The 24,512-nt window shown below is 39.7% G+C and overlaps 1 protein-coding gene across 1 annotated transcript; it reads right to left on the bottom strand.

Moving 5' to 3' along the window:
* Positions 1–323: 323 nt before the first annotated feature.
* On the bottom strand, positions 324–10,308 carry M6PR (mannose-6-phosphate receptor, cation dependent). The gene is made up of 7 exons (XM_021690750.2): positions 10,075–10,308; positions 6,251–6,430; positions 4,827–4,993; positions 3,572–3,681; positions 3,157–3,287; positions 2,473–2,599; positions 324–1,997 (listed from the first exon to the last, which is right to left on the bottom strand). The coding sequence occupies exons 1-7, from the start codon at positions 10,293–10,295 to the stop codon at positions 1,875–1,877; spliced, it is 1,059 nt and encodes a 352-aa protein (XP_021546425.1). The 5' UTR covers positions 10,296–10,308; the 3' UTR covers positions 324–1,874.
* Between the last annotated feature and the right edge of the window lie 14,204 nt (positions 10,309–24,512).

Genomic DNA, 24,512 nt, shown 5'->3' with positions numbered 1-24,512 from the left:
TACTGAACGTCTTCTCCTGCATCCATGGCAGAGTCAGTCGCTGGTGCAGAGACTTGGCTGGTGTCATTCTGATTTGCTGCAGGGGCTAAAAGGTGTGTGGCACATATGTGGCTGTCATTCTTTCCGCATCCCCCTGCTCCCTTCAGTTTCCCTGTTGTGTCTCCTACCCTGCCTTTCTTTTCAATTCAGCTCTGCTCTGTCCTATAGCTTTATTAAAACGAGAGTGTGTGGGGCTGAGGTCAGGAGTATAAGTACCTGCCTTAGGCGCTATTCCTTATACAACAAAAATATTAAATATTTTTTTCCTCCTCAGTAAAAGGATAAAAATTGGTCTCAGTTGTCTCTTACTCCATTCCAGTGTCTCTGTCCTCTTCTTTCATACAAAAGACTAGGGCAACTTGTTTGTTTTTTTAATCTTTTACGTGTTTTTATACAAAAAAATGTATTTTTTTTTGTTTGTTTTGCATTTTTAAAACTGGGGGAGGGATGCAAACAAATAACAAAAAAGATGTTTTTATAACATTATTTTCCCTGTTTAGAAAAGAAGAAAAAAAAAATCATTCCAATAGTATTTAAAAGTCCAAAGATGAAATAATTTCATTTTCTTCCCTAAAGGCTATTTAAAAAGCCCCTGCCTACTGATTCCATCCTCTTGTGTCCAGTGGAGCCATGTTACTCTTCAATGGCCCAGGTTCACTATTACAGAAAGATCGGGCCGCCAGGCTTCTGGGCACATGGTCTAAACAAAAAAGTGGAAGCATCAGAGGATTCAAAACCTTTCCCCACAGAAACTGTTGTGGGCAAGATACTTCCCTGAGCCAGAAGGGACAGGTACAGCAGCATTCCACACCCAGAGCACAGGATGGCAAAGCCCTAGATGTCCCAACTCTGCTTTCATTCCCTTTCCAGAAGATTGGGGGAGGGGAGCGGGGAGAAGTCGACATGCCTGTCAAGAAAGTGCAACACATTTAGAAATACGGGTGGGGGAACAGCTTAGAAGAAAAGCTCTGCCAGCTTTTACTGCAAGTGGGAGAAGAAAGCCATCGAGGAGATCCCACTACAGGTAAACAGACTTCCTTTTCTGGAACACCTGTAGCACAGGAGGTCCAATTCACTTTCCCTTTCCAATGGACTAGACTTCTGGATAAGGCATTTTGGCCACATATGGACCAATGACCACGAGCCCACAATCCAGGGCCCAGTTCCGGCTATAAGGTCACTCCAATGCCAACAACTGATGTGATGGTATTTTATAATCCTCTAAGTGGGAAATTAAAACATTTTCCCCATCCTAATCCCAGAGGTGGGAGAAGCAAGTCTGCAACATCTCCAGGCTCAGACCAAATGGCAATACTTGGAATGCAACCAAGTAATCACCACAGAGTAGTTACAAGCAGCAAGAAATTACATCCAGATTCTCATGGAGACTACTGTAGGGTACAGAGTAACAGCATGAAAGCAATCAAACCTTGTATAAATAATGTTGCTTTACCTTTTTTTTTTTTTAATTAAAGAAATCCAGTGTCTCAAAAACTTGTGAAAATGTGTTTTAAAAAGGAGCCTGCCACACTTTTTTGCTCACTCAAACTATCCTACTTGTACCTTTGATACCAAGAGATAGTATAATAGCCTCTTCTGCACAGGCCCTATTTTGTCTCTGTCCTACAACTGTACTCTCTAGAGGAAAAACAAAATAGGGAACAAAAGGAAGGCATTTCTACTAGTGAGAAGAGAATACAAATCAAAAGCAAACTGGAAAGCAAGAGCAATGTTAAGGGTGGGATGAGAGACTGGAGTGGAGACTGCTTAAGAAATCTGGCTGAGTATGCTTTGGTTTGGGGGACTGAAGCAGCAGCTGGGCATTTAAAGTGCAATCACATTGGTAATAAATGATCATCCCTTTCTTCTGACTCCTCCCCCAGCTGATCGTCCCCCACACCACGATATGCAGCAGGCACATTTCGGGGTTTAGAACGGCACACAAAGTCACAACCATCCTGCAGAGAGAAGCAAAGGAAGGAAATGATAAATTGGAATAACCAACTTCGAGGGTGAGACAAAATGTACCTATGGTCTAAGAATATGACAAGAACTAGGTTTCTTCAAGGAAGATGAAGAGAAAATCCAGAAGCTCTAAGGATCAGCCTAAATTGAATTTAGGCCTAATGGGAGAAAAATTCTAATTAGGTCTTTCTTTCTCCCCATCCAGGACCCTATTTAATAGCTTTATCATATTCCTCAATTTAAGCAACAGTGTTGCTCTTCCAGCCAAGTCTTTAGCAATGCCAGACACCAAGATGTTACTTTGTACCAGGGCCCACAAGTACTTTGTACTTGGTTTGCTGGGACTTCTGTGGGTTTAGCACCAAAGTCCTATGTCCTTGGAAATCCCTCAGTCTGGGTAAACCAGGATGGTTGGTCATTCAACCTTGCCCGCAGGCTACAGACTCAGCCAGCAATCCTATTACTTACTGCTACCAGGTTGCCAAGATCTTGCCAGAAGGCTAAGTGGGGAAACTGCTCCATTCCCTTGGCTCCCACCACCAATCGCTGGTATAGGAACCCCCCGATGATATAGACCGCAACCAGTGATGCAAACCTATGAGGAAGAAAAACATCTCTACTTAAAAACCAAGGAATAGTAAAACTCTGATAATAAAGATAATCTTTATATTCATTAGTGGTTTCCCAGTCTATATTCTATAAAAATGGGGGGAAAAAAAAAAACCAAAGCAGGAGGGTACCTTCTTTAGAAAAGCAATTAGAGCACTAAAAGCAAAGGCTCAGACAAAAATAAGACCTAGTGTGTGACTCTTAGAGCCAATAGGTACTATTAGCTGTATAGTTCCATTTCTCCAAAAGTTATTATAATCTAATGGGATAGTATTAAAAACTGTCCAGTCCTCCAGTATGGAATATGAAGCATTTCCAAATGCAAATATTTATCAGGGGTGAAACATTAGATCTAATTTTTTTTAAGCCTGCATAGTCAAGAGTTTAAAGAGGATTTTCACAAAGTTTCCCACCTCCAATTATGGTATAGTGCGTGCACACACACGAACACGCAGAATTTGTGTCGAAATATCACCAAGTAATTGAGTTTAAGGAAAAAATAAAAAAGGAAGGTTTTGGATTGATAAGGGAAAAAGCACTCACGTGACTAATAAGATAGAACCCACACTGAGGTGGGAGATCTCTGGGGAACAGGCCAGGCTGCTATCCATCTCAAAGAGGTAGAAACAATCTTGAACTTTGCCTCGCTCCTCAGACACAGGGTTAAAATTGCCCTGATGAAGGACAGAACACAATGCTTATGTGGTAAACTGTTTCCTTTTGACCCTTACTTAGAAAAGAAAAAACCCACAAGCTAAAAAAGCATTTGCTTTCTCTTGGTTCAATAACTTATTTTCCACGTATGATGGAAGACGGGTGCCTGTGACACAAGGAAAAACTGAACTTCTAGTTTTCTCCTATCCATCCCGCTGTATCTTGTCCCCTCTGGAAATTCTCTCCCACCTCAGGCCAGTCCTGTCATCTGTTCTCTAGGCTCGTGTGCCCCAGGACGCCTCACCGCTAGCGTGTGTCGATTGCAGGAGATCATCACCACTGCACGACGCTGCTCCATGCCACAGTGACTGTCATATTCGTCACCCCCTTTATAGATCAGCATGATCCAATTACCTGAGGAGGGACAAGGGAAATGTTGCTTTGGGGTGGGGGAAAAGCAGAGGCAGGCCTGGGTACAATGGTAGAACGGCACTGAGGAGTTCAATGAAATTGGTCTTAATTAAAATAACCAGTATCAATATGAGCTCTGTAGAACAGAAATACCAAGCTAAATCCTGCTTCTTTGTAACAGCTCTGTGTTCCCTTAAGACAACTAAGAATCAGATATTCATATAAGAATAATCCTAATTTTCCACATTAAAGGCAGGCAACTGATAGTACAAAAACAATTAGGACCCATACTCTGACACGGGTTCACATTTTCTGAACATCTGCTAACTTCAGAAGAGGTTCCATAAAATTCTTAGGTGGCAGAGCAAAACCTAAGATTTAAAATGAGCCACAGATAAATGCAATGTGGATGATTTTTAAGATCAGGAGCCATTTCTTCTTTAGTATTTATGGCATTCAACTTTCTTTTGCAAAATATCCTTTGATTTATCAATCACGTGAGGTGAATAAGGTAAAAATTCTTCTAATCTTGCATATGAAGAAACACAAGAAGATGAAATGATTTTTCAAAGTCACAGGACAAGTAAACATGAGCTGGGTAAAAAATCCAGTCTTCCAATCCCTACCCCCAAACTCTTGATGTTATTTTTCATTATATTATTGATATGAACAAATATTTGCACTGGAAAATACAGTTATCTGCTTAAGGGAGGGAATCAGACCACAGCTGCTCATAGTTCTTTCCAGCAATATGATTTTATGACTTTTGAGAAACCTAATCACCATAGCACAAGTTGGTTGGGGAAGTTTTTGTAGACTGGTTTGCAAAAAAGCTTAATGTCTGAAAATGTAACTGGCAAAACTGGACTAATTCGATGAGAAATGGTCGTTGTTGGTATGTTCAAGTCTGGTGTGAAAAACACATGAAGCTACAGAATCCCAGCTAGATTCTTCTTTATGCATGAGCTTTTCATTAACTTTAAAACAAACACATAAAGGTCCTGAGCCATGCTCCAGAGGAGCTGTGTTAGTCTCAGGTGAGCTGAAGCACATGTACCATACGATACTCAAAAGAGAATGGAAAAGGCTGACACAGGACTGTCAGAGGAATTGACATGGGATCAATTAATCAACAGGGAGAGTCTTACTTCCATTGAAGATGTGAGTCTCGTTGAGTCTCCCTACCACTGTCTCCTTCCCGTTACTTTTGTTGATCTGCACCAGGCCTGCCCCAGAGGTGCGGTTGCCAGCTTCCCGGCACACCCTGAACATGTAGATGTATGTGTCTGGGCCCTGGCCCACAGTGCTCTCAAAGCTGTAAGGAGAAGTGAGGAGAACAAAGCAAGAATTACTGGCTATCAGCCTAGGACAAGCAGCCTCTCTTCCTTTAAGCTGCCCCCCCTCCCCCAAGTGTGATCAATTTATTTATCTGATGTCACAACTAAATGTACTAGTGAATAATATTTGTTGATCATGAGATATCCATGTAATAGTGAATAGTTTATTTGTTGAATGAGACAATCTTAACTATTGATGATGACTGATTAAAACAACATCCAAGACAGCTAGATATTCTAGAATACCTGTTCTAGACCATGCTGAAGTGTCAGTTGCTATTTCCCTGTGAATAAGGATCTATGTTCATGGGAAATATCCCATGGTCCCTTGTTCTTTGAAGATTATCTTCAGATTTATATACCCGAAGATTCCTGACACTTATGATGTATATAGGCCTCAATGTTTATCTGATACTTCTAAAGTCCTATTATATGGAAGTACCAAATAATGCTTTTTAATTCCTACAAGGTGGTCTCCTGGATCCAGTCTTGAAAACAGTTACTCTTCTGCATAAGAGAATTGCACATTGCTACTAAAAACTGGGTTGAGAATTTGCTCTATAGCATAAAAAAAAAGTAGGGGTGCCTGGGTGGCTCAGTAGGTTAGGCGTCCGACTTGATCTAATCTCAGGTCTTGACCTCAGGGTTGTGGATTCTAGCCCTACATTGGACTCCACGCTGGGCATGGAGCCTACTTAAAAAAAAAAAAAAAAAAAAAAAATGAAGATACTATGGCCAAATAAGGCCAGTATTACTGAAGTTCAGATTAGAATCGTCTCCCAGAGGAGGTTATTATACATGTATTCCCTCCACATAGAGTAGTAATACTAAAATAAAGTCAGTAAGTGGAGGAAAAGAAAATTTTTTTTTAACATTTTATTTATTTATTTAAAAGATTTTATTAAACAGAGAGACACAGCGAGAGAGGGAACACAAGCAGGGGGAGTGGGAGAGGGAGAAGCAGGCTTCCCGTGGAGCAGGGAGCCCAACGTGGGGCTCGATCCCAGGAACCGGGATCATGACCTGAGCCAAAGGCAGACGCTAATGACTGAGCCACCCAGGGGCCCCAAGATTTTATTTGTTTTAAAAGTGTCTCTACCCAATGTGGGACTCGAACTTACAACCCCAACATCAAGAGTTGCATGCTCCACCAACTGAGCCAGCCAGGCGCCCTGGAGGAAAAGATTCTTTAACAAAGTTATTTTCTCAAGCCCTTCAAAGCTCTTCTCATCTACCTTTTGTTATACAGTGGTTGCAGCCTCTTCAGTAGAGCCAACTCTTTCTCGGACTCTCGACCTTTTTCTCCCACCAGATCGCAGGTTTTTTCTTCTGTCTGCCAGGATTCTCTTACTACCACAGCTAGGAGCAGTGGCAGGAGCAGTCCAGTCCTCCAGCAGCTGCAGAAGGGGAACATCCTTTTGGGAGAGGGGGTGTGGGTGTTGAGGAAGCAGCAGAAGATCAGGAGAGGGGGGAAAGAGATAAAGCACACGAATGTGTCATCTTTACAGTTTTATCTTCCATCCATCACTTATTTTACACTAGTCAGTTTTCCTCATCACGAATTTGGGTTTTATTTTCTTGTGTCTATTTCAAGCTTTTAGCTTTCACCCATTATTTTTCCCCCGTTCTTTAATATTCAGAATAGGATTCATAATCTTTAGGTTTCTCTTTTTCTTTTTATTTATTTTTAAAGATTTACTTATTTATTTTGAGACAGAGAGTGCAAGCATCTTTACTGTTTTGTGAAAAGTCAGACTGCAGTATCTCATAAAGTTTAATACTAGTTCATAAAAACTGCCTCAACCTGCGGTCCTCCCTAAGATAACAATGAAATTATAATACTTGATAAAGTCTAGTTGAAAGTTATTGAGAAAGATGTAAGATAGGGAGAGGGACTTCAGTACTCTGGATCCTAACTTCTCCTATCAATAGTCAGGAGCATCCAACAGTCTTTGTTCATATTCACCATAGGAAAGATGACTAGAGATAAACACAGCCATAGCACCTAACAGTTGACATTTATCTACTTTAATGGCTCATCTCTGAAAACACATTCAATCATTTAAATTATAGGAAGAAGAAAATTCACTAGGTCAAAGTGAGTGAAGACGTCTTCCAAAACCCACCTCAGGCTCTACATGTCACAAATCTTAAGAGTTTCTCAATTTCCAGTAAGCAGAGCTGTCTTTGTACACTCAGAACTGGTAACAATTCTTGGGAATCACTAAGTCACTTTCCAATTCACCTGCTCCTTGTACTGCTCTAGGAATGGAAACACATGGTTCCACTTCCCAAACTCATTTTCTTTTCTCTAATCCATCCTCACACCCAGGACATATTGATTTACCCTTGCAAAAGACTTCACTCTAATGTCCATTAGTTAATGATCCCCCAGGCCATTGCTACTTGTTAATTTCCTAACAGTGTCACTGTTATCATACACAGATTTAATTCTTCCAAACTTTTCTCACTTGTAATAACATGCTTCCAGACTACAAGCCTGGACTTTGGTTAATACTCTTTAAAATCCTCTAATTCTTTTTCAGGCTGTTTCATCAACTCCCGTGCATTTCTAGAATATAAAACTAGGCAGAGTTTGATGGGTACTAGTAAGTTTAAAAATAGGAAAATGGAAGCTCTGAGCTCTGACTGAATTCTCTCTACTCCCCTAAACAAACTTACACTTGACCTTCTGTTTTCTACACTCCACTAGGGCAACAAATGCTTGGGAAGTTGTCTCCCTGACTTTGTGTATTTCTTTCTTTCTTTTTTTAAGATTTTATTTATTTATTTGAGAGAGAGAGACACAGCGAGAGAGGGAACACAAGCAGGGGGAGTGGGAAAGGGAGAAGCAGACTCCCCATTGAGCAGTGAGCCCTCCACTGCCGATCCCAGGATGCAGGGATTATGACCTGAGCCGAAAGGCAGACACTTAACCGACTGAGCCACCAGGCGCCTCAACTTTGTGTATTTCCAAAATCAACCCACTATAGTAGTATTAATGAAGTCCACAGAATAATTATCGCCAGTCACAAAATCTGAGGCCCCCCATAAACACATTTAAAGCACTAATAGGAAACTTAATATTGAGTGCTTGCCTTTTACTCTTAAAAGCACTTAACATGCATTAACTAATTAATCCTTACAAAAACGCTATGCAGTAAATACAATTACTGTCCTTATTTTACAGGTGAGAAAACTGAGACACAGCCAGTGGAGTGACCCAGAAAATCTGGCTCCAGAGCTCATGGTCTACACTTAACCACTACATGTGTATCCCCTTTCACATTAATTTTTGGGGGCTCAAGAGGAGGCAGCCAAAGCCTTGCTTTCTTTTTGACAAAGCAGGGGGGAAGTGACTCCTCACACAGTTCACTGAATAGGAGGTGGAATAAAGAACTCAAACCTCAAACTCCTACCTTCCCTAAATTAACTCATTGCTCAACACACTACGTGACCAGCTGCGTTCCTAAAAAAGTATTAAGAGATTTTTATTAGATTGATTTAACATGCCATATTCTTTATATTCTCTCAGGATCTAATTTAAAATTTCAACATTCTAGATTCTCAAGCTTTTTTTTTTCTTTTCCCCAGGACCAGTTTTCTGGAGGGGATGCTCACACAGAAGGCTGTGTTGTATGGCCTCAAAGTTAGCTCCTTATTTGTTAACAGTTGATGATTTCTTTCCCCAAATTAGAACAAAGAATCTTACAAAACTGGGATAGGATAAAGGGTTAAACACCCTGCAGTCTACATTAGTGGAGCTGAACCATCTTTCATTTGCTTATAGGTTCAAGAAGTTAGGATGAGAATCAACTTATACTCTTCTCTTTTCTGCTTAAGGTTTGTCGGTTTTGAGCTACTTCTTTTTGATTCAGTGGCAAATGCTCGAAGTGCTTTATCTATTATGTTAATCTTCACAGCCCAGAAAAGTAGGTATAATTTCTCTCATTTTACAGATGAGGACACTGATGCTTATAGACGTTACATTATTTGCCCTAGGTCATACAAGTATTAAACATGTATGAAGTTGGTGCAGCAAGTTGGAGAATTCATGGCATAAAGCTATTTTCTGGAAAATTTCTGATAAATACACGGGTGCAAAAATTTATTAGGGAGAGTATGAGATCCAAGGGCTGTGTAGTTCCCTTTTAATGTGCTACAATTACATCCTCAAGGTGCAATAGTTTGTCTAGATATTTTGGAAATAAAGGGCAGGACTTTAAGATTTTGAAAAATCCCCTTCAATTTTCTTGTTCTAGGACAGATCTATTTTGGTAATGCCAAACAATTCTCTTCAATGGGATGACCCATGACTAAGCCAGGAATCGGGAAGCAGTTCACATCACTGGGCGTCTGTACCACTCTTTACCACCCCTCAAGACTAGCCATGAGCATTTTCCATTTTTCAGTGGAATTTCTACTTTCCGCTCTCTGGCTCATTCCTGAGGTAGCGGCTCTTATCTCCTGTCTCCAGCAGCCTACCCTTTTAGACCAGCCCTAACTAGCTAAACGACCCAGTGCTGAAAAGCCTTAGAGAAGTAGCTCTAGGTCCCATGGGCGGAAGCTCCCCACAAAAAGAAAACACTAGATAAGCTCTCTAGTAGCTACTCCATACTATACACGCAACCCCTTCAAACTTCTCCCAGGGTTCTAGAAATTCTCATTCCGTCTCATCTCCTGACTTTCCAACTGCCTAGAGCCGTATCCTCTCCAAATGATGCCACTATGCCTTCCTGCACGATGCAGGCCAAAATTCCCTCTACGGGTATCCAGTAACACCTCAAACGACTCCATACCCAGGGTCCTTCCTTTCTCTGCCTTCCAAACACACGTCGATTCCCTCTCCAGTCTTGGTAGGTCTTTTCTTCCCTCACTCCCTTCGGGACTCTAACTCCCCGCCCTCACGCCTCCGCCTCCATTCTGCCCTAAGGCTCCTTAGCTGGAATTTTGGCTCGAACCCTGGCCAAAGGAGACTTAGAGATCCCAGCCCCTGTTACGGACACCGAGGTGTGAGCGTTCTCCAGCTCCCCTCCTCCTCCACGGCCCTCATACTCACGTGTCACGGGCAAAGGGAGTAGCCAAGGCGCAGAATCCCCGGCTGAATACCTGTCTGGGGCTGGGACACTGGGCCAGCGAGGGGCCAGCCGCAGACCCCGGACCCAGAACTCGTGTTAAAGGTTCCCCAATGCGCCTCGTTGTGCTCCACTCCGGGAACCGGAAACAGGAAGCACCAGGCGTCCTCTGGGCAACTGCTCCTCCCACTAGACCCCGCGGCATGTGACCGAAGAACCATTTCGCCCCTTTCCCCTTCCCGGTCTCCTGGCCGATCCCAGACGCTGATTGGCCAGGGTCCTGGCCATGTAGCTCCGCCCCTATTCTATCAACTCCAATCACTATCGAGATTTTCAAGTTGAGTTCCACCTTTTCGGTTCGCCTTTTCTACCAATGGGGTCCCAGAGTCCCGTCCCCGAGCTTCTCCGCTCGCGGAGTCACGCGCGGTCACGCGGGGTCACGCGCAATCACGCGCCCGGCCCGCTCCCCGGTAGGTCCCCCTGAAGAGGGTGCGCGAGGGCGGGCGGCGGAAGCGGAAATGTGGAAAGAGGACCTCGGCCCAGGCCTCAGTGGGAGCTGTAGTTCTCACCCCAGGTCTCTTCCTCTCCGTACTTCCCCAGCTCGTTTGCCGACTGCGAGAGGCGCTGTTTCGCCGTCTGCCGGCCCCGAGTCGCGTTGTCTCCAGGGTCAGCGGCACCTAGAGGATAGTGGACAGCGATTGGGCCCGGTAGTCCGGGCTTTCTTAACGACACCTTTGTTCTTTATTTCCTTTCTACAGTTTAGTACCTTGGGGTCTTTGTTACCGATACTGTTTTCGTTAACCTTGTCATTCCGGTCATTTTGCGTAAAACACTGCAACCAGCTCTGTTCACCAGAGGTTTCGTGGCATTTTGCGTGATGAGCACTCTGTAACCAATTCTGTTCACTCCATCCTGTCCGCATTTCTGGTGTCCTGGGGAAAGAGCAATTCACTTTTAGGTTTTTCTGCCTTTGCCAAGATCCTTTGCGGTTTCCCTCAGGTCAGTCTTAATTCGTCGCTTGCTGAAGTCCTGCGCGTTCCTGGAACTTGGTTCAAGTACTTTTGCTCCTGTGATTTTCTGGATTAACTCTTCCCTAACTGCCCGCTTGTTGCCTCTGCCTGGTTTTAGCCCGATTTCATTCTGCTTTGACTCCTATGTTGCTTTTGTGTGTGTCCCCCCTCTCTTCGCGGGTAGGGACTGGATTTTGATTTGTCCCTCTCACCAGAGCTAGTACAGTGTTTTGAGTCCAGTAATAACAGAAGCTAATACGTGCATAGTTCTGTGGTGCCGGCACTGTTTTAAGCGCTTTAAATGAGTATTGATTTATTTAATCTTGACACTAACCTTGAATTTTAAAGCTGATGGTGGCTAAGTAACTTACTCTGGGTCCCACAGCTATTAAGTTTCGTTGTCAGTATTCAGGTTCCCTAATTTAGGTGTAAGTTATATAAGAACGTAGTCTTCAGAGTCCAAGCTCTCAAGCAATACTTGATGCTTACGGTATAGGATCCTGCATTTGTTTATTAATTGGTACATTCAATTCAGCCAAGGTAGTTACCATGTCTGGGTTGGGTTTGAATGTGTTCTCAAGGAAAAAAAAAAAGGCGAGTTTCTTTCTAATAATAAGAATAATTTGTAATCAGAAAATACAGAGAACGCAAAACAAAAATCCAAAACCCACCGAGAGGTTGTGTATTTCCTTCAGGAATATGTTACCCATTTCCTTTTTTTTTTTTTAAGATTTTATTTATTTATTTGAGAGAGAGAGCACAGAGGGAGAGGGAGAAGCAGGCTCTCCTCAGAGCAGAGAGCCTGATGTGGGGCTGGATCCCAGGACCCTGAGATCATGACCCCAGTGAAGGCAGATGCCCAACTGACTGAGCCACACAGGTGCCCCTATCCATTTCCTTTTAAAAAACATTTAATGTCATCAGATACTTCTCCGTATCACTAACTTTACAAATAAACTTTTTAACGGTTGCACAGTATTTAGATGTATGGATTGCTCCTTAAGCAATTCCATTAGAGTCAGGTATTTAAGTTATTTCTATTGAATTGCTTTTATCAACTCATTCAACAAATATTTACTGAACAATTACACTGTTGCAGATTTTGGGGGATGCATCAGAGGAAAAAAAGACAAAAATCCCTTTCACAAAGAGCTTTCATTCTAGAATTGATGTTCATTTGTTGGTGAATTCAAATTTTAACTTCAGAAATGTTGCTTCTTGGTCATTGCCTAGAGTAGCATTGGGCTGGAGGGAAGGTAGGGTGCATGTTGGAAGTGGTGAAAGGTCCAGCAATGCAGTTGAGTAGGATGAATAACTAATTTATCTTATGTAGTAGGAGTGAGAAGGAGGGAGAGACTTCCCTTTCCATCCACTTACAAATAACCTGGGTTACTTCCCTGCTTTTCAGCCTTTAGTGCCCATTGTGGAAACTCTGTGCCAGGGACAAAAACTGAAATTAGCAGGGTTTTTTTTGCCTTTCTGCTCTGCGTCTCTCTAGCCATATCATTAATAAGGACACTCTCCACATTGTACCCACACCCCCTTCCGCAAATACAGTTGCTCACTTTGTTTGGAAAGCAGTTCTGTGACTTTTGTTCTAAAATCAAATGCTGAGGATCCCTCCTGTTTAGTATAAGCAGAGGAGGGGAAGGTGCTTGAAAGATCTAGTCTCCCCCCCCCCCTTTCGTTCACGGGGGATATATTCCAAGACCCTTAGAAACCACGAACAGGGGGCGCTGGGTGGCTCAGTTGTTAAGCGTCTGTCTTTGGCTCAGGTCATGATCCCAGGGTCCTGGGATCGAGCCCCGCATCGGGCCCCCTGCTAGGCCAGGAGCCTGCTTCTCCCTCTCCCGCTCCCCCTGCTTGTGTTCCCTCTCTAGCTGTCTCTCTCTGTCAAATAAATAACTAATCTTTAAAAAAAAAAAGAAACCACGAACAGTACTGAACTCTATATATACTATATATTTTTCTTACACATAATCTATGATAAAGCTTAATTTATAAGTGAGGCACAGTAAAATTAACAACAATGATAATAAAATAGAACAATTATAACAACATGTGAATATGGTTGCTGTCAAAATATCTAACTGTGCTGTACTCACCCTTGTGATGGTGTGGGATGATATGCCCACATGATGAAACGAAGTGAGGTGAAGGACATAGGTATTGTGATTTAACGTTAGGTTGCTATTGACAGATAAGTCAGGAAGAGGATCATCTGCTTCCAGGATGTGGTTGACCTTGAGTAACTGAAATTATAGAAAGTGAAACTGTGGGTAGCGCAGACTACTGTATCCTGAATTTTTCCTTCAGTTCGTTGCTTTGATAATTTTCCCGGATCTGCTTTTTTTGTTAACTCTGAGCTGGGAGCTTGGTTGGGAATGGCTTTTTAAACCTCTCAGCAGCTTCCTTCTGTATGAGTTTTGTGTTACAGGTTTTGCTCTGGTTTCACTGTCAAATCCTACCTGTTTACAATTTCTGATCTGCTCAGGGATCTTTTGAAATTTGTTTGGTAGTTTCTTAATCCTGTTATGCATGTATTCAATTTGCTATCTTGAACCCGATTTCAGTTTTGAATTTTTATTTTTTTAAAGATTTTATTTATTTGATTTGACAGAGAGAGAGAGATAGCGAGAGCAGGAACACAAGCAGGGGGAATGGGAGAGGGAGAAGCAGGCTTCCTGCCGAGCAGGGAGCCCGATGTGGGACTCGATTCCGGGACCCTGGGATCATGCCCTGAGCCGAAGGCAGACGCTTAACGACTGAGCCACCCAGGCGCCCCAGTTTTGAATTTTTATTGATGCTTTCCTTTTAAGATGTTTAACATATTTCAAGGACTAAATATATTTTTTGTTTTTGGTAATTTTCAATTTTAATATAATTTAACATTTTTAGAATAGATGCAAGAATAGTAAAAAGAACTCTTGTATTCACTTTACCTGGATTTGCCAGTGGTTTACAAGTTGCCCCATTTGCTTTATTAGTCTCCCCTCTTCCTGTACGTACACACACACACACACACACACACGCACTCACGCACTAGTTTATTTTGAACAATTTGAAAGTTGCCCATTACTGTTAAGTATATTTGTATTTCCCAAGAATAAAGACATTCTCTTACCTTGCCACAGTATAATCATGACAATTAGAAACTGTAACATTGGTAGAATATTAATTACCTAATCCATGGTCCATATACAGATTTCATTAATCGTCCCAGTAAATATGCTTTATAATTATTTCCCATTCCCCAACCACAGAAGCCAAGCAGGAGTCACACATTGCAGTTGTCATTTTTCTTTATCTTGTTTGTCCTTGAAATTTTGAAAAGTACAGGTCACTTAATTTGTAGAATGTCTCTCATTTTGGGTTTGTCTGATACTTCCTCATGGTTATATTTAGGTATTTTGATAGGACTAAAAGAGAAGTGATGTGTCCTTGTATCAGTCAGGATCCAATTAGAAGACAGATACCACACCAGTGATTTTAAGGAAAAGTTTAATATAGACTTGTTTTCTAGTAAAAAATAAGTACTAAGAGGGGGTAAACAAGGACTCTACGTTATACAGAAGTTACACAGAAATAATAACTACAAAATGCAGCTACCACCTCTGGGCTGAAGAAGAGTTAGCAAGGAAGTACCTTAGAAACTTGAAGGAAGTGCTCCCTTCCCCAGCCGCAAGGTAGAGATTCAGACCTGTGAAGAGGGTGTAGTTCCTGCCACAGGAACATGCAGCCCACTGATGAGGAAACAGATAAATTGCTGGAGGCTGTGGGTTGATGTTGAACTGCCAGTGGGAGCCTCCCTTTGTCATTTTGACATGTCCCCATCATTTTTTGAGCAAATTCTTTACTATGTTCCATGTTTATCTTGTATTTTAATTACCCTAGAATCAGTCATTTCTCCAAGGGAGTCATGTTCCTTTTAGTGAAGAGTGGTGTTGAGAAACCAAGGTCTGATTACAAGGTGTGTTTGTTGCTACTTTTGGGTCACTGCTTTAGTGCCTCTTAGCAGAGTTAGGAAATCTATGTATTTTTTCAAGAGTGAGAAACCAGGCTCCCATTATACTCAATATATTTATACATTTGTTCACACATAAGAAAACACAGGAAGTAGATTTATAACTGATAAACCATACCATTGTGTAAAGCAAGCATACTAATTAGAGTTCAGTATTTGTTTAAAGTTTCATTTTTTTTGATGAGAAAATTTATAAATAATGAAATACGTGACCCTTAAGTATACAATTCAGTGAATCTTAACAATGCATCATAACTGTAACTACCCTGTAATCAAGTTTTAGTAGATTTTCATCACCCAAGAATATTTCCTCATGTCCCTTTCTAGTCCTGTCTAGTATTTTCATTACAGTGTTGCATAGAAATGATAAAATTAGACATCCTTGCTTCGCTCCTGGGATAAACCACACTTTGTAATGATGAATTGTCTCTTACATTTTTCTGATTCTGATTTGCTGATCTTTTTCAAAGATCTTGATGTCTATATTCATTAATGTTGGAGGCTAATTTTTTTTTTTAATTTTATTTATTTATTTGTCAGGGAGAGAGAGAGCACGGGAGAGCACAAGCAGGGGGAGCTGCAGGCAGAGGGAGAAGCAGGCTCCCCGCTGAGCAAGGAGCCCCTACATAGGACTCAATCCCAGGACCCTGGGATCATGACCTGAGCCAAAGGCAGACGCTTAACCCACTGAGCCACTCAGGCGTCCCTAATTTTTTTTTCCTTGTAGTTCTTTGTCAGTTTTGTATCAGAGTTATGATGGCTGCCTAAAAAAAGTTGGAGAGTATATTTTCATTTTCTATTTTCTGAAGGAATTGTGTTATTTATTCCTTGAAGTTTGATAGAATATGCTACTGAGGTCATCTGAGCATGAAGCTTTCTTAATGAGAAGGTTTGTATTAAGAAATTCAGTTTCTTTAGTAGAGCTATTTAAAAATTTCTGTTTCTTCTTGTGTCAGTGGTAAATTGTTTTTCTTTCTTTTTTTTTTTAGGAATTATCTATACATTTCATTTATTTGGACTCTTTATAAATACAAAAAATTAAAAGTCAAATACATTTTCATTTGTTAATATTAATTATCATTATGAGACATTATCCTATAAAATCTATTGTTATCTGTTTATATTCCCTACAGACTTTTTTAAAAAATTCAATTAACATATAATGCATTATTGGTTTCAGAGGTAGAGGTTAGTGATTCACCAGTCTTAAATAATACGCAGTGTTTGTCAAAGAATTTTTCTATTTTATCTAAATTGTTAAATTTTTGGCATACAGATATAATATTCCCTTATTATCCTTTTTATGTCTTTAAAATCTGTAGTAATGTACTCACTTCATTCTTGATATTCATAATTTGTCTTCTCTCTTTGTTTCTTGGTAAGTTTTGTTAGAAGTTTATCAATCTTATCAAATAACCAAATTTTTATTTTTTTATTTTGTTAATTTATATATATTACATAATATATAATATTTTATTATTTTATATTTTATTATATAATAAAAATTTGTTAATTTTTCTATTGCTTGTGGTTAGTTTTTTAAATTTTATTGATTTAGGATTTAAAATTTCTGACCTTCTGCTTGCTTTGCTTTTTAATTTGTTCTTCTTGTCTCTTCTTAAATTAGAAACAGATTATTTATTTAAAATCTTTCTTCTTTTGTATTCACTTAAAGCTCTAACATTCTCTTTAAGCTACTGGTCTACAAATTTTCATAATTACTTAGTTTTTTAAATAATTTCTAATTTTGTGTATTATTTCTTCTTTGGCCCATGGATTATTTAGAATGTGTGTGTGGGTTTTAGGTATACAGAAAGTCGTGTTAATTATTCTAACAGAATTTTTTTGTTGTTTTTTCTGCCTCTTTGTAATTATCTTTATTATTACATCAATGAAAAAAATCTCAGGTTGGTCCCGTGGGTTTTTAACACCTCTCACCTCTCTAACGCTTCTTTTTTTTTAAGATTTTATTTATTTGTTTGAGAGAGAAAGAGCACAAGCAGGGAGAGTGGCGGGGGGAGGGTGAATCGATGCAGGGCTTGATCCCAGGACCCTGTGATCATGACCTGAGCTGAAGGCAGATGCCTAATGGACTGAGCCACCCAGGTGCCCTTAACGCTTTTTTTTTTAATTGAGCTATAATTGACATAGAAGTTTTAGTTTTGAGTGTACATGTAATGATTTAATATATGCATACATTTCAGAATGATTACCACAGTTGTTTAGTCAGCATCCATCACTGCCGTTACCAATTTCTTTCTTGTGGTGAGAACTTTTAAGATCTACTCTCTTAGCAGCTTTCAAATATATAATACAGTATTGTTAACTATAGTCACCATGCTGTACATTACATCCCTATGACTTACTCATTTTATAATTGGAAGTTTGTACCTTTTAACTTTACTCTCAACCCCTACATCTGGCAACCACCAATTTCTTCTCTATGAGTTCAGGATTTTGTTTTTTGTTTTTGTTTTTTAGATCCCACTTATAAATGAGATCATACAGTATTTGTTTTTCTCTGACTTATTTCACTTAACAGTTCTCTCAAGAATAGATGGAAGATGTTGTTACCAATGACAAGATTTTCTTTTGTTATGGCTAAATAATATTCTATTATGTATATATGCCACATTTTCTTTATTCATTCATCTGTCAGCAGATACTTTGTTTCCATGTGTTGGCCATTGTGAATAATGCTGCAATGAGGGGTGCCTAGGTGGCTCAGTCGTTAAGTGTCTGCCTTCAGCTCAGGCCATGATCCCAGGGTCCTGGGATCGAGCCCCGCATCAGGCTCCCTGCTCAGCGGGGAGCCTGTTTCTCCCTCTCCTGCTCCCCCTGCTTGTGTTCCCTCTCTCGCTATCTCTCTCTGTGTCAAATAAATAAAATCTTTAAAAATATATATATAAAGCTGCAGTGAACGTGAGAGTGCAGATATATTTCTATATAAAAGAGACAAACGATAATGATTCTGTTTTCTTCAGCTGCATACCCAGGAGTGGAATTGTTGGATCATATGTTAGTTCTATATTTTAAGGTATCTTCATACTGTTTTCCATAATGGCTGCACCAGTTTCACTCCCACCAATAGTACACAGGGTTCCCTTTTCCTCCCATCCTTTCCAGTACTCTAATACTGTTATTTCTTGTTTTTTTGGCTATTTTTTTTTTTAAAGATTTTATTTATTTATTTGACAGAGAGAGAGATAGCGAGAGCAGGAACACAAGCAGGGGGAGTGGGAGAGCGAGAAGCAGGCTTCCTGCCGAGCAGGGAGCCTGATGTGGGACTCAATCCCAGGACCCTGGGATCATGACCTGAGCCAAAGGCAGACGCTTAACGACTGAGCCACCCAGGCGCCCTTGGCTATTCTTCAAAAAAAGATTTTGTTTATTTGAAAGAGAGGCGAGGGTAAAGCAGACTCCCTGCTGAGCAGGGAGCCTGATGTGGGGCTTGATCCCAGGACTCTGAGATCATGACTTGAGCTGAAGTACCCAGGTGCCCCTGGCTACTTTTAGAAGTAGCCATTCTAACAGGTGTGAGGTAATATCTCATTGTGTTTTGATTTGTATTTCTCTGATGATTATAAGTGTGTTTTAAAAATTTTTAAATATTTAGGAACTTTCTAGATTTTTTTCTTGTTACTAATTCTACTCTGCTCGTAGAACAGAGTAGATTGTAACATTGTAACATACTGAAATTTATTAAAGCTTGTATCCAATATGTAATTTACTTGGTAAACATTCCATTTATACTTGAAAAGTATGTGTATTCTGTAGTTGTTTGGTGTCATTACTGATTTTTTTTTGTCTAATTGTTTTATCAGTTATTGAGAAAAGGGTTTAAATTTTCAACTGTGATTATGGATTTATTTCTTTTTTTAATTCAGGGAGGTTTTGCTTCATATGTTTTGAAGTTGTATCATTAGGTGCATACTCATTTGCAGTCGTTACGTGTACTTGATGCTGTGATTCATATAACTATGAAATGTACCTTTTATACTTGTCAGTTTTGTTGTATATCAGTAGAACTACTTGTGGTAGGCTAAAAAATGTCCCCCACTCCCACCTCCAAAGATGTCTATGTCTTAATCCCTGGAACCTGTGAATATATTTCTTTATGTAGCAAAAGAAACTTTGTAGATATGATTAAATTAAGAATCTTGCAATGGAAATTATGTTGAATTATCCACGTAGATCCAGCATAATCACAGTGAGGCAGTAGTGTAAAAGTTAGAAAAAAGAGAGATGATGATTGAAACAGTGATGCACTTTGAAATGGAGGAAGGGGCTGCAAGCCGAGGAATTCAGGCAGCTTATAGAAGCAGGGAGAATTGGGGCACTCAGGTGGCTCAGTCAGCTAAGCATCTGACTCTTGATTTTGGCTCAGGTCATGATCTCAGGGTCGTGAGATCAAGCCCCACATCGGGCTCTGTGATGAGGAGAGTCTCCTTGAGATTCTCTCCTTCCCTCTCCCTTTGCTCCTCCCCCTACTCACGCCCTCCCTGCCTCCCTCTCTCTCTAAAATAAATTATCTTTTTTTTTTTTTTTAAAGAAGCAGGACAAATAAAGGAAATGCATTCTTCTCTAAAGCTTCTAGAGGAAAGCAGTCTTCTAACGTCTTCATTTTAAATTTTTGACACCCAGAACTGTGAAAGAATAAATGTATATTGTTTTAAGCCACTGTGTTTATGGTATTTGTTACAGCAATAATAAGAAACTAATATACCACTTCAGGTTTCTTTGGTTACTGTTTGCATGTGTCTTTTTCTGTACTTTGTTTTAATCTCTTTGTGTCATCATGTCTACAGTGCATGTGTTATACACAGCATATTGTTGATTTTTTGCTTTTTTCCCCTAGTGTTACAATCTCTGCCATTTTTTGATGTGTGCAGTCCATTTATGATGAATTCAGTTATTGATATGGTTGGCTCTAGGTCTGTCATTTTGCTATTTGTTTATAGTTTGTCTTGTGTGTTTTATTTTCCTTTGTTCTTTTTTTTAAAGAAATTAAGAAAAACAATCTTTTATATGTTCCTATGTATTTAACATTTCTGTTCTTCAGTCTTGTAGGTCTAAGTTTTCATCTTGTGACATTTCTTTTCAGTATGAAAAGCTGCTTTTAGCATTTCGTAGAGTGCTGGACTGCTAATGACAATTCTGTTTTCTTTAAATAAAAGTTTTTTTTTCTTCCTCTTTATTTTTGGTGGATGTGTTTGCTGGATATAGAATTCTGGATTGGTAGTATCTATCATTCACCCCACACCCCAGATTTATTGAGATAAAATTGACATATAACATTGTGTAAATTTAAGGTGTACAGTGTGATGATTTGATATATGTATATATTGTGAAATGATTACCACATAAATTCAGTTACTACATCCAACACCTCACATAATTACCTTTTGTGTGTGTGTGTGTGGTAAAAATGTTTAACGTTTATTTTTAGGAAATTTCAAGTATACAATATAGCATTGTTACCATGAAATCAGTATGTGGTACATTACATCCCCAGAACTTACTCATCTTATAACTCGAAGTTTATACATTTTGACTGATGTCTCCTCATTTGTCCCACCCCTCAGCCTCTGGCAACCACCGTTCTGTTAATATGAGTTTGGTTTTTTTTAGATTCTACATATAAATGAGATCATGTAGCATTTGTTTTTCTCTGACTTATTTCCCTTGGCATAATGCTTTCAAGGTCCATCCATGTTGTCACAGATGGCAGGATTTCCTTCATTTTTATGGCTTAATAATATTCCATTATATCTGTATACCACATTTTCTTTATCCATTCATCCACTGGTGGGCACGTAGGTTGTTTCCATGTCTTAAATATTGTGAATAATGCTGTAGTGAATAAGGGGGTGCAGATACCTCTTTGATACTGTGATTTAATTTCCTTTAGCTACATACCCAGAAGTGGAATTACTGGATCATATGGTAGTTCTATTTTTAGTTTTTTGAGGAACCTCCATGTTGTTTTCCATAGTGGCTCTACCAATAGTATTATTATTTTACCTTTTAAAAAATGGTATTCCATTGTCTTTCTCCTTCTTGGTTTCTTTCTTTTTTTAAAAAAAATTTTTTATATATTTGAGAGGGAGAGAGAGCATGAGATGGGGGAGGGTCAGAGGGAGAAGCAGACTCCCTGCTGAGCAGGGAGTCCCACGCAGGACTCAATCCTGGGACTCTGGGATCATGACCTGAGCCGAAGGCAGTTGCTCAATCAACTGACCCACCCAGGCGCCCTCCTTGGTTTCTGATGAGAATTCAGCAATCATTCATGTCATTGTTCCCCTCTGTTAATATGTTGTTTTTCTCTGTCTGCTTGCAGTATTTTCTCTTTATTTGGTTTTCAAGCAGTTTTGTTATGGTGTTCTTAGGTGTGATTTTCCTTATATTTATCTTGAATGGGGTTCATTGAATACCTCATATCTGTACATTTTGCATTAAATTTGGGAAGTACTTTATCATTAATTCTTCAAATTATTTTCCTGCTCCATTATTTTTCTCCAGCATTTCTGGGGCTTCACTTTTTTTTTTTTTAAGATTTTATTTATTTATTTGACAGAGACAGAGATAGCAAGAGCAGGAACACAAGCAGGGGGGAGTGGGAGAGGGAGAAGCAGGCTTCCCGCGGAGCAGGGAGCCCGGTGTGGGACTCAGTCCCAGGACCCTGGGATCATGACCTGAGCCGAAGTCAGTCGCTTAATGACTGAGCCACCCAGGCGCCCCTGGGGCTTCACTTTTTTATTTTTAATTTATTTTTAATTTTTTTAAAGATTTTTATTTATTTATTGAGAGAGACAGTGATAGAGAGCATGAGAGGGGGAGAGTCAGAGGGAGAGGCAGACTCCCCGCTGAGCAGGGAGCCTGATGTGGGACTCGATCCCGGGACTCCAGGATCATGACTTGAGCCGAAGGCAGTCGCTTAAACAACTGATCCACTCAGGCGCCCCTGGGGCTCACTTTTAAGCACTTGATATTGTCCTACAGATCACTGAGGCTCTTTATTTTTTTCTGTTCTTTATATTGGATAATTTCTAGCAATCTATCTTCACATTCCATTGACCTTTTTTTCTATCCTCTCCAGTTTGCTGTTAATCCCATTCAGTTGGGTTTTTTATTTTTAAAATTTAAAAAAATTTTTAGTTTTTTAAAATTATGGATATTATTCTTTTCTGATTAAGAATTTTACTTGGTTCTTTTTTATAGTTTCTGTTTCCCTGCTGTGGTTCTTCATCTTCTTATTCATTATGATAATATTTTCCTCTTGTCTTTGAGCATATTTATATAGCTATTAAAGTCCTTGTTTGCTGATTCCAACATCTATGTCATCTTAAGTTTCTTTTCTAGTTAGTTACTTTTCTCTGGGCTGTGGCTCACATTTTCTTATTTCTTTGCATTCTAATACTTTTTTATTGTATGTTGGACATTAAATATATTACACTATAGGGAGTCTGCATTATGTTGTCTTTTTTTTTTTTTTTTAAGATTTTATTTATTTATTTGACAGAGAAAGACACAGCGAGAGAGGGGACACAAGCAGGGGAAGTGGGGGAGGGCGAAGCAGGCTCCAGCAGAGCAGGGAGACCGATGGCGGGGCTTGATCCCAGGACCCTGGGATCATGACCTGAGCTGAAGGCAGACGCTTAATGACTGAGCCACCCAGGCACCCCTATGTTGTCTTTTTTAAATAAAATTTTTATTTGGAAATAACGTCAGACTTATAGAAGAGTTTCAAAGGTACTACATAGCATTTTTTCATACCCTTCACCCTATTTCTTCTAATGTTAACATATTAAGAAATCATTTAATCAAAACTAAGAATTAATAACTGTTCTACTATTATTAACTAACTGCAAGTTTTCTTTGAATTTCACCAGGTTTTCACTAATGTTCTTTTTATGTTCCAGGATCGAATCCAGGATACCACCTTGCATTTATATTTCCTGAATCTTCTCTGGTCTGTGGTAGTTCCTCAATATTTCCTTATTTTTCATAACCTTGATATAGTTAAAGAGTACTAGTCAGATATTTAGTAGAATGCTTCTCAATTTAGTTACCTGATTTTTTTTTTTTTAATCTTTAGACTGAGATTATGGGTTTTGGTAAAATATACCATAGTAATTAGGTATCTTTCTTATTGCATCATATTGGAGGTACATGATATTAATGACTTATTACTGGTTTACATGATTAACTCTGTTTATATGTTAAATGTTGTGTTTGCTAGATTTCTCTACTGTAAAGTTACTGTTTTCCACTAACCATATGTTATTCTTTGGAAGCGAGTCACTAAGTCTTGCCAACACTCAAGAGGAGGAGAATTAAATGAATATCATGATGGGGGAGTGCCTGCATATATTATTTGGAATCTCTGTATGAAAGATTTATAACTTCTCTCTCATTTATTTATTCAAGCATATATTTAATTAATATGGATTCAGAGGAGTGGCATCACCATGATGGCAGAGTAGGAGACGCCAGCTTCTGTCCCCTCACAAAGAAGAAGAATTAGCTATCTACTAATGAGAATAGCTCTGAAAGATCTCCGGAGTCTACTTAAGAAGCATCAGCAACACAGTGGGGCAGAAAAACTTGAGCATAACCACACAAAAAGGGTAGGAAGAACAGTTCTATCACCCACATATATATACTCAACTAATTTCTGACAAAGGCATCAAGAATATACAATTGGCTGGGCGCCTGGGTGGCTCGGTTGGGCAGCTGCCTTCAGCTCAGGTCATGATCCTGGAGTCCCGGGATCGAGTCCCGCATTGGGCTCCCTGCTTGGTGGGGAGTCTGCTTCTCCCTCTGACCCCCCCCCCCAATGTGCTCGCTCTCTCACTCTCTCAAATAAATAAACAAAAATCTTAAAAAAGAAATATAAAATTGGGAAGGTATAGTCTCTTAAATAAATGATGTTGGGAAAACTGTATGTCCACATGCAAAAGAATTGGACCCCCCCTTTTTTTACACCATATATAAAAAAAACTGGAATAAATTAAAGACTTAAAACTAAGACCGGAAACTGTAAAACTCCTGGTAGAAAACATAGGGGAAAAGCTCCTTGACTTGGTCTTGACAGTGATTTTTTGGAATGTACACTAAAAGCACATGTAACAAAAGCAAAAATAGTAAGGGACAGGTGAGGCTAGGTAGGGGGCCACATGACTAGGGTAGTGGTGTGTGGGGGGGGTGGATGTAGATACAACCAAGCTCACAGAAATCCCAGATGGGGAGAAATAGACATGATACTTATAAGAACACCTTGTTCTCATGATAGTTACAAGTCTATGCTGTTTGTTCTAAATATACACATGATATTCACAAATTCACAAAGCCCTCAGTGGCACCCATTGGGTACCCCTCTCACTCC

Source organism: Neomonachus schauinslandi, chromosome 5 (genome assembly GCF_002201575.2).
Source record: "Neomonachus schauinslandi chromosome 5, ASM220157v2, whole genome shotgun sequence".
In the NCBI taxonomy this organism is placed as follows: domain Eukaryota; kingdom Metazoa; phylum Chordata; class Mammalia; order Carnivora; family Phocidae; genus Neomonachus; species Neomonachus schauinslandi.
Note: the sequence above shows the minus strand (reverse complement) of the source record. Positions and strands in the feature narration are given on the sequence as shown.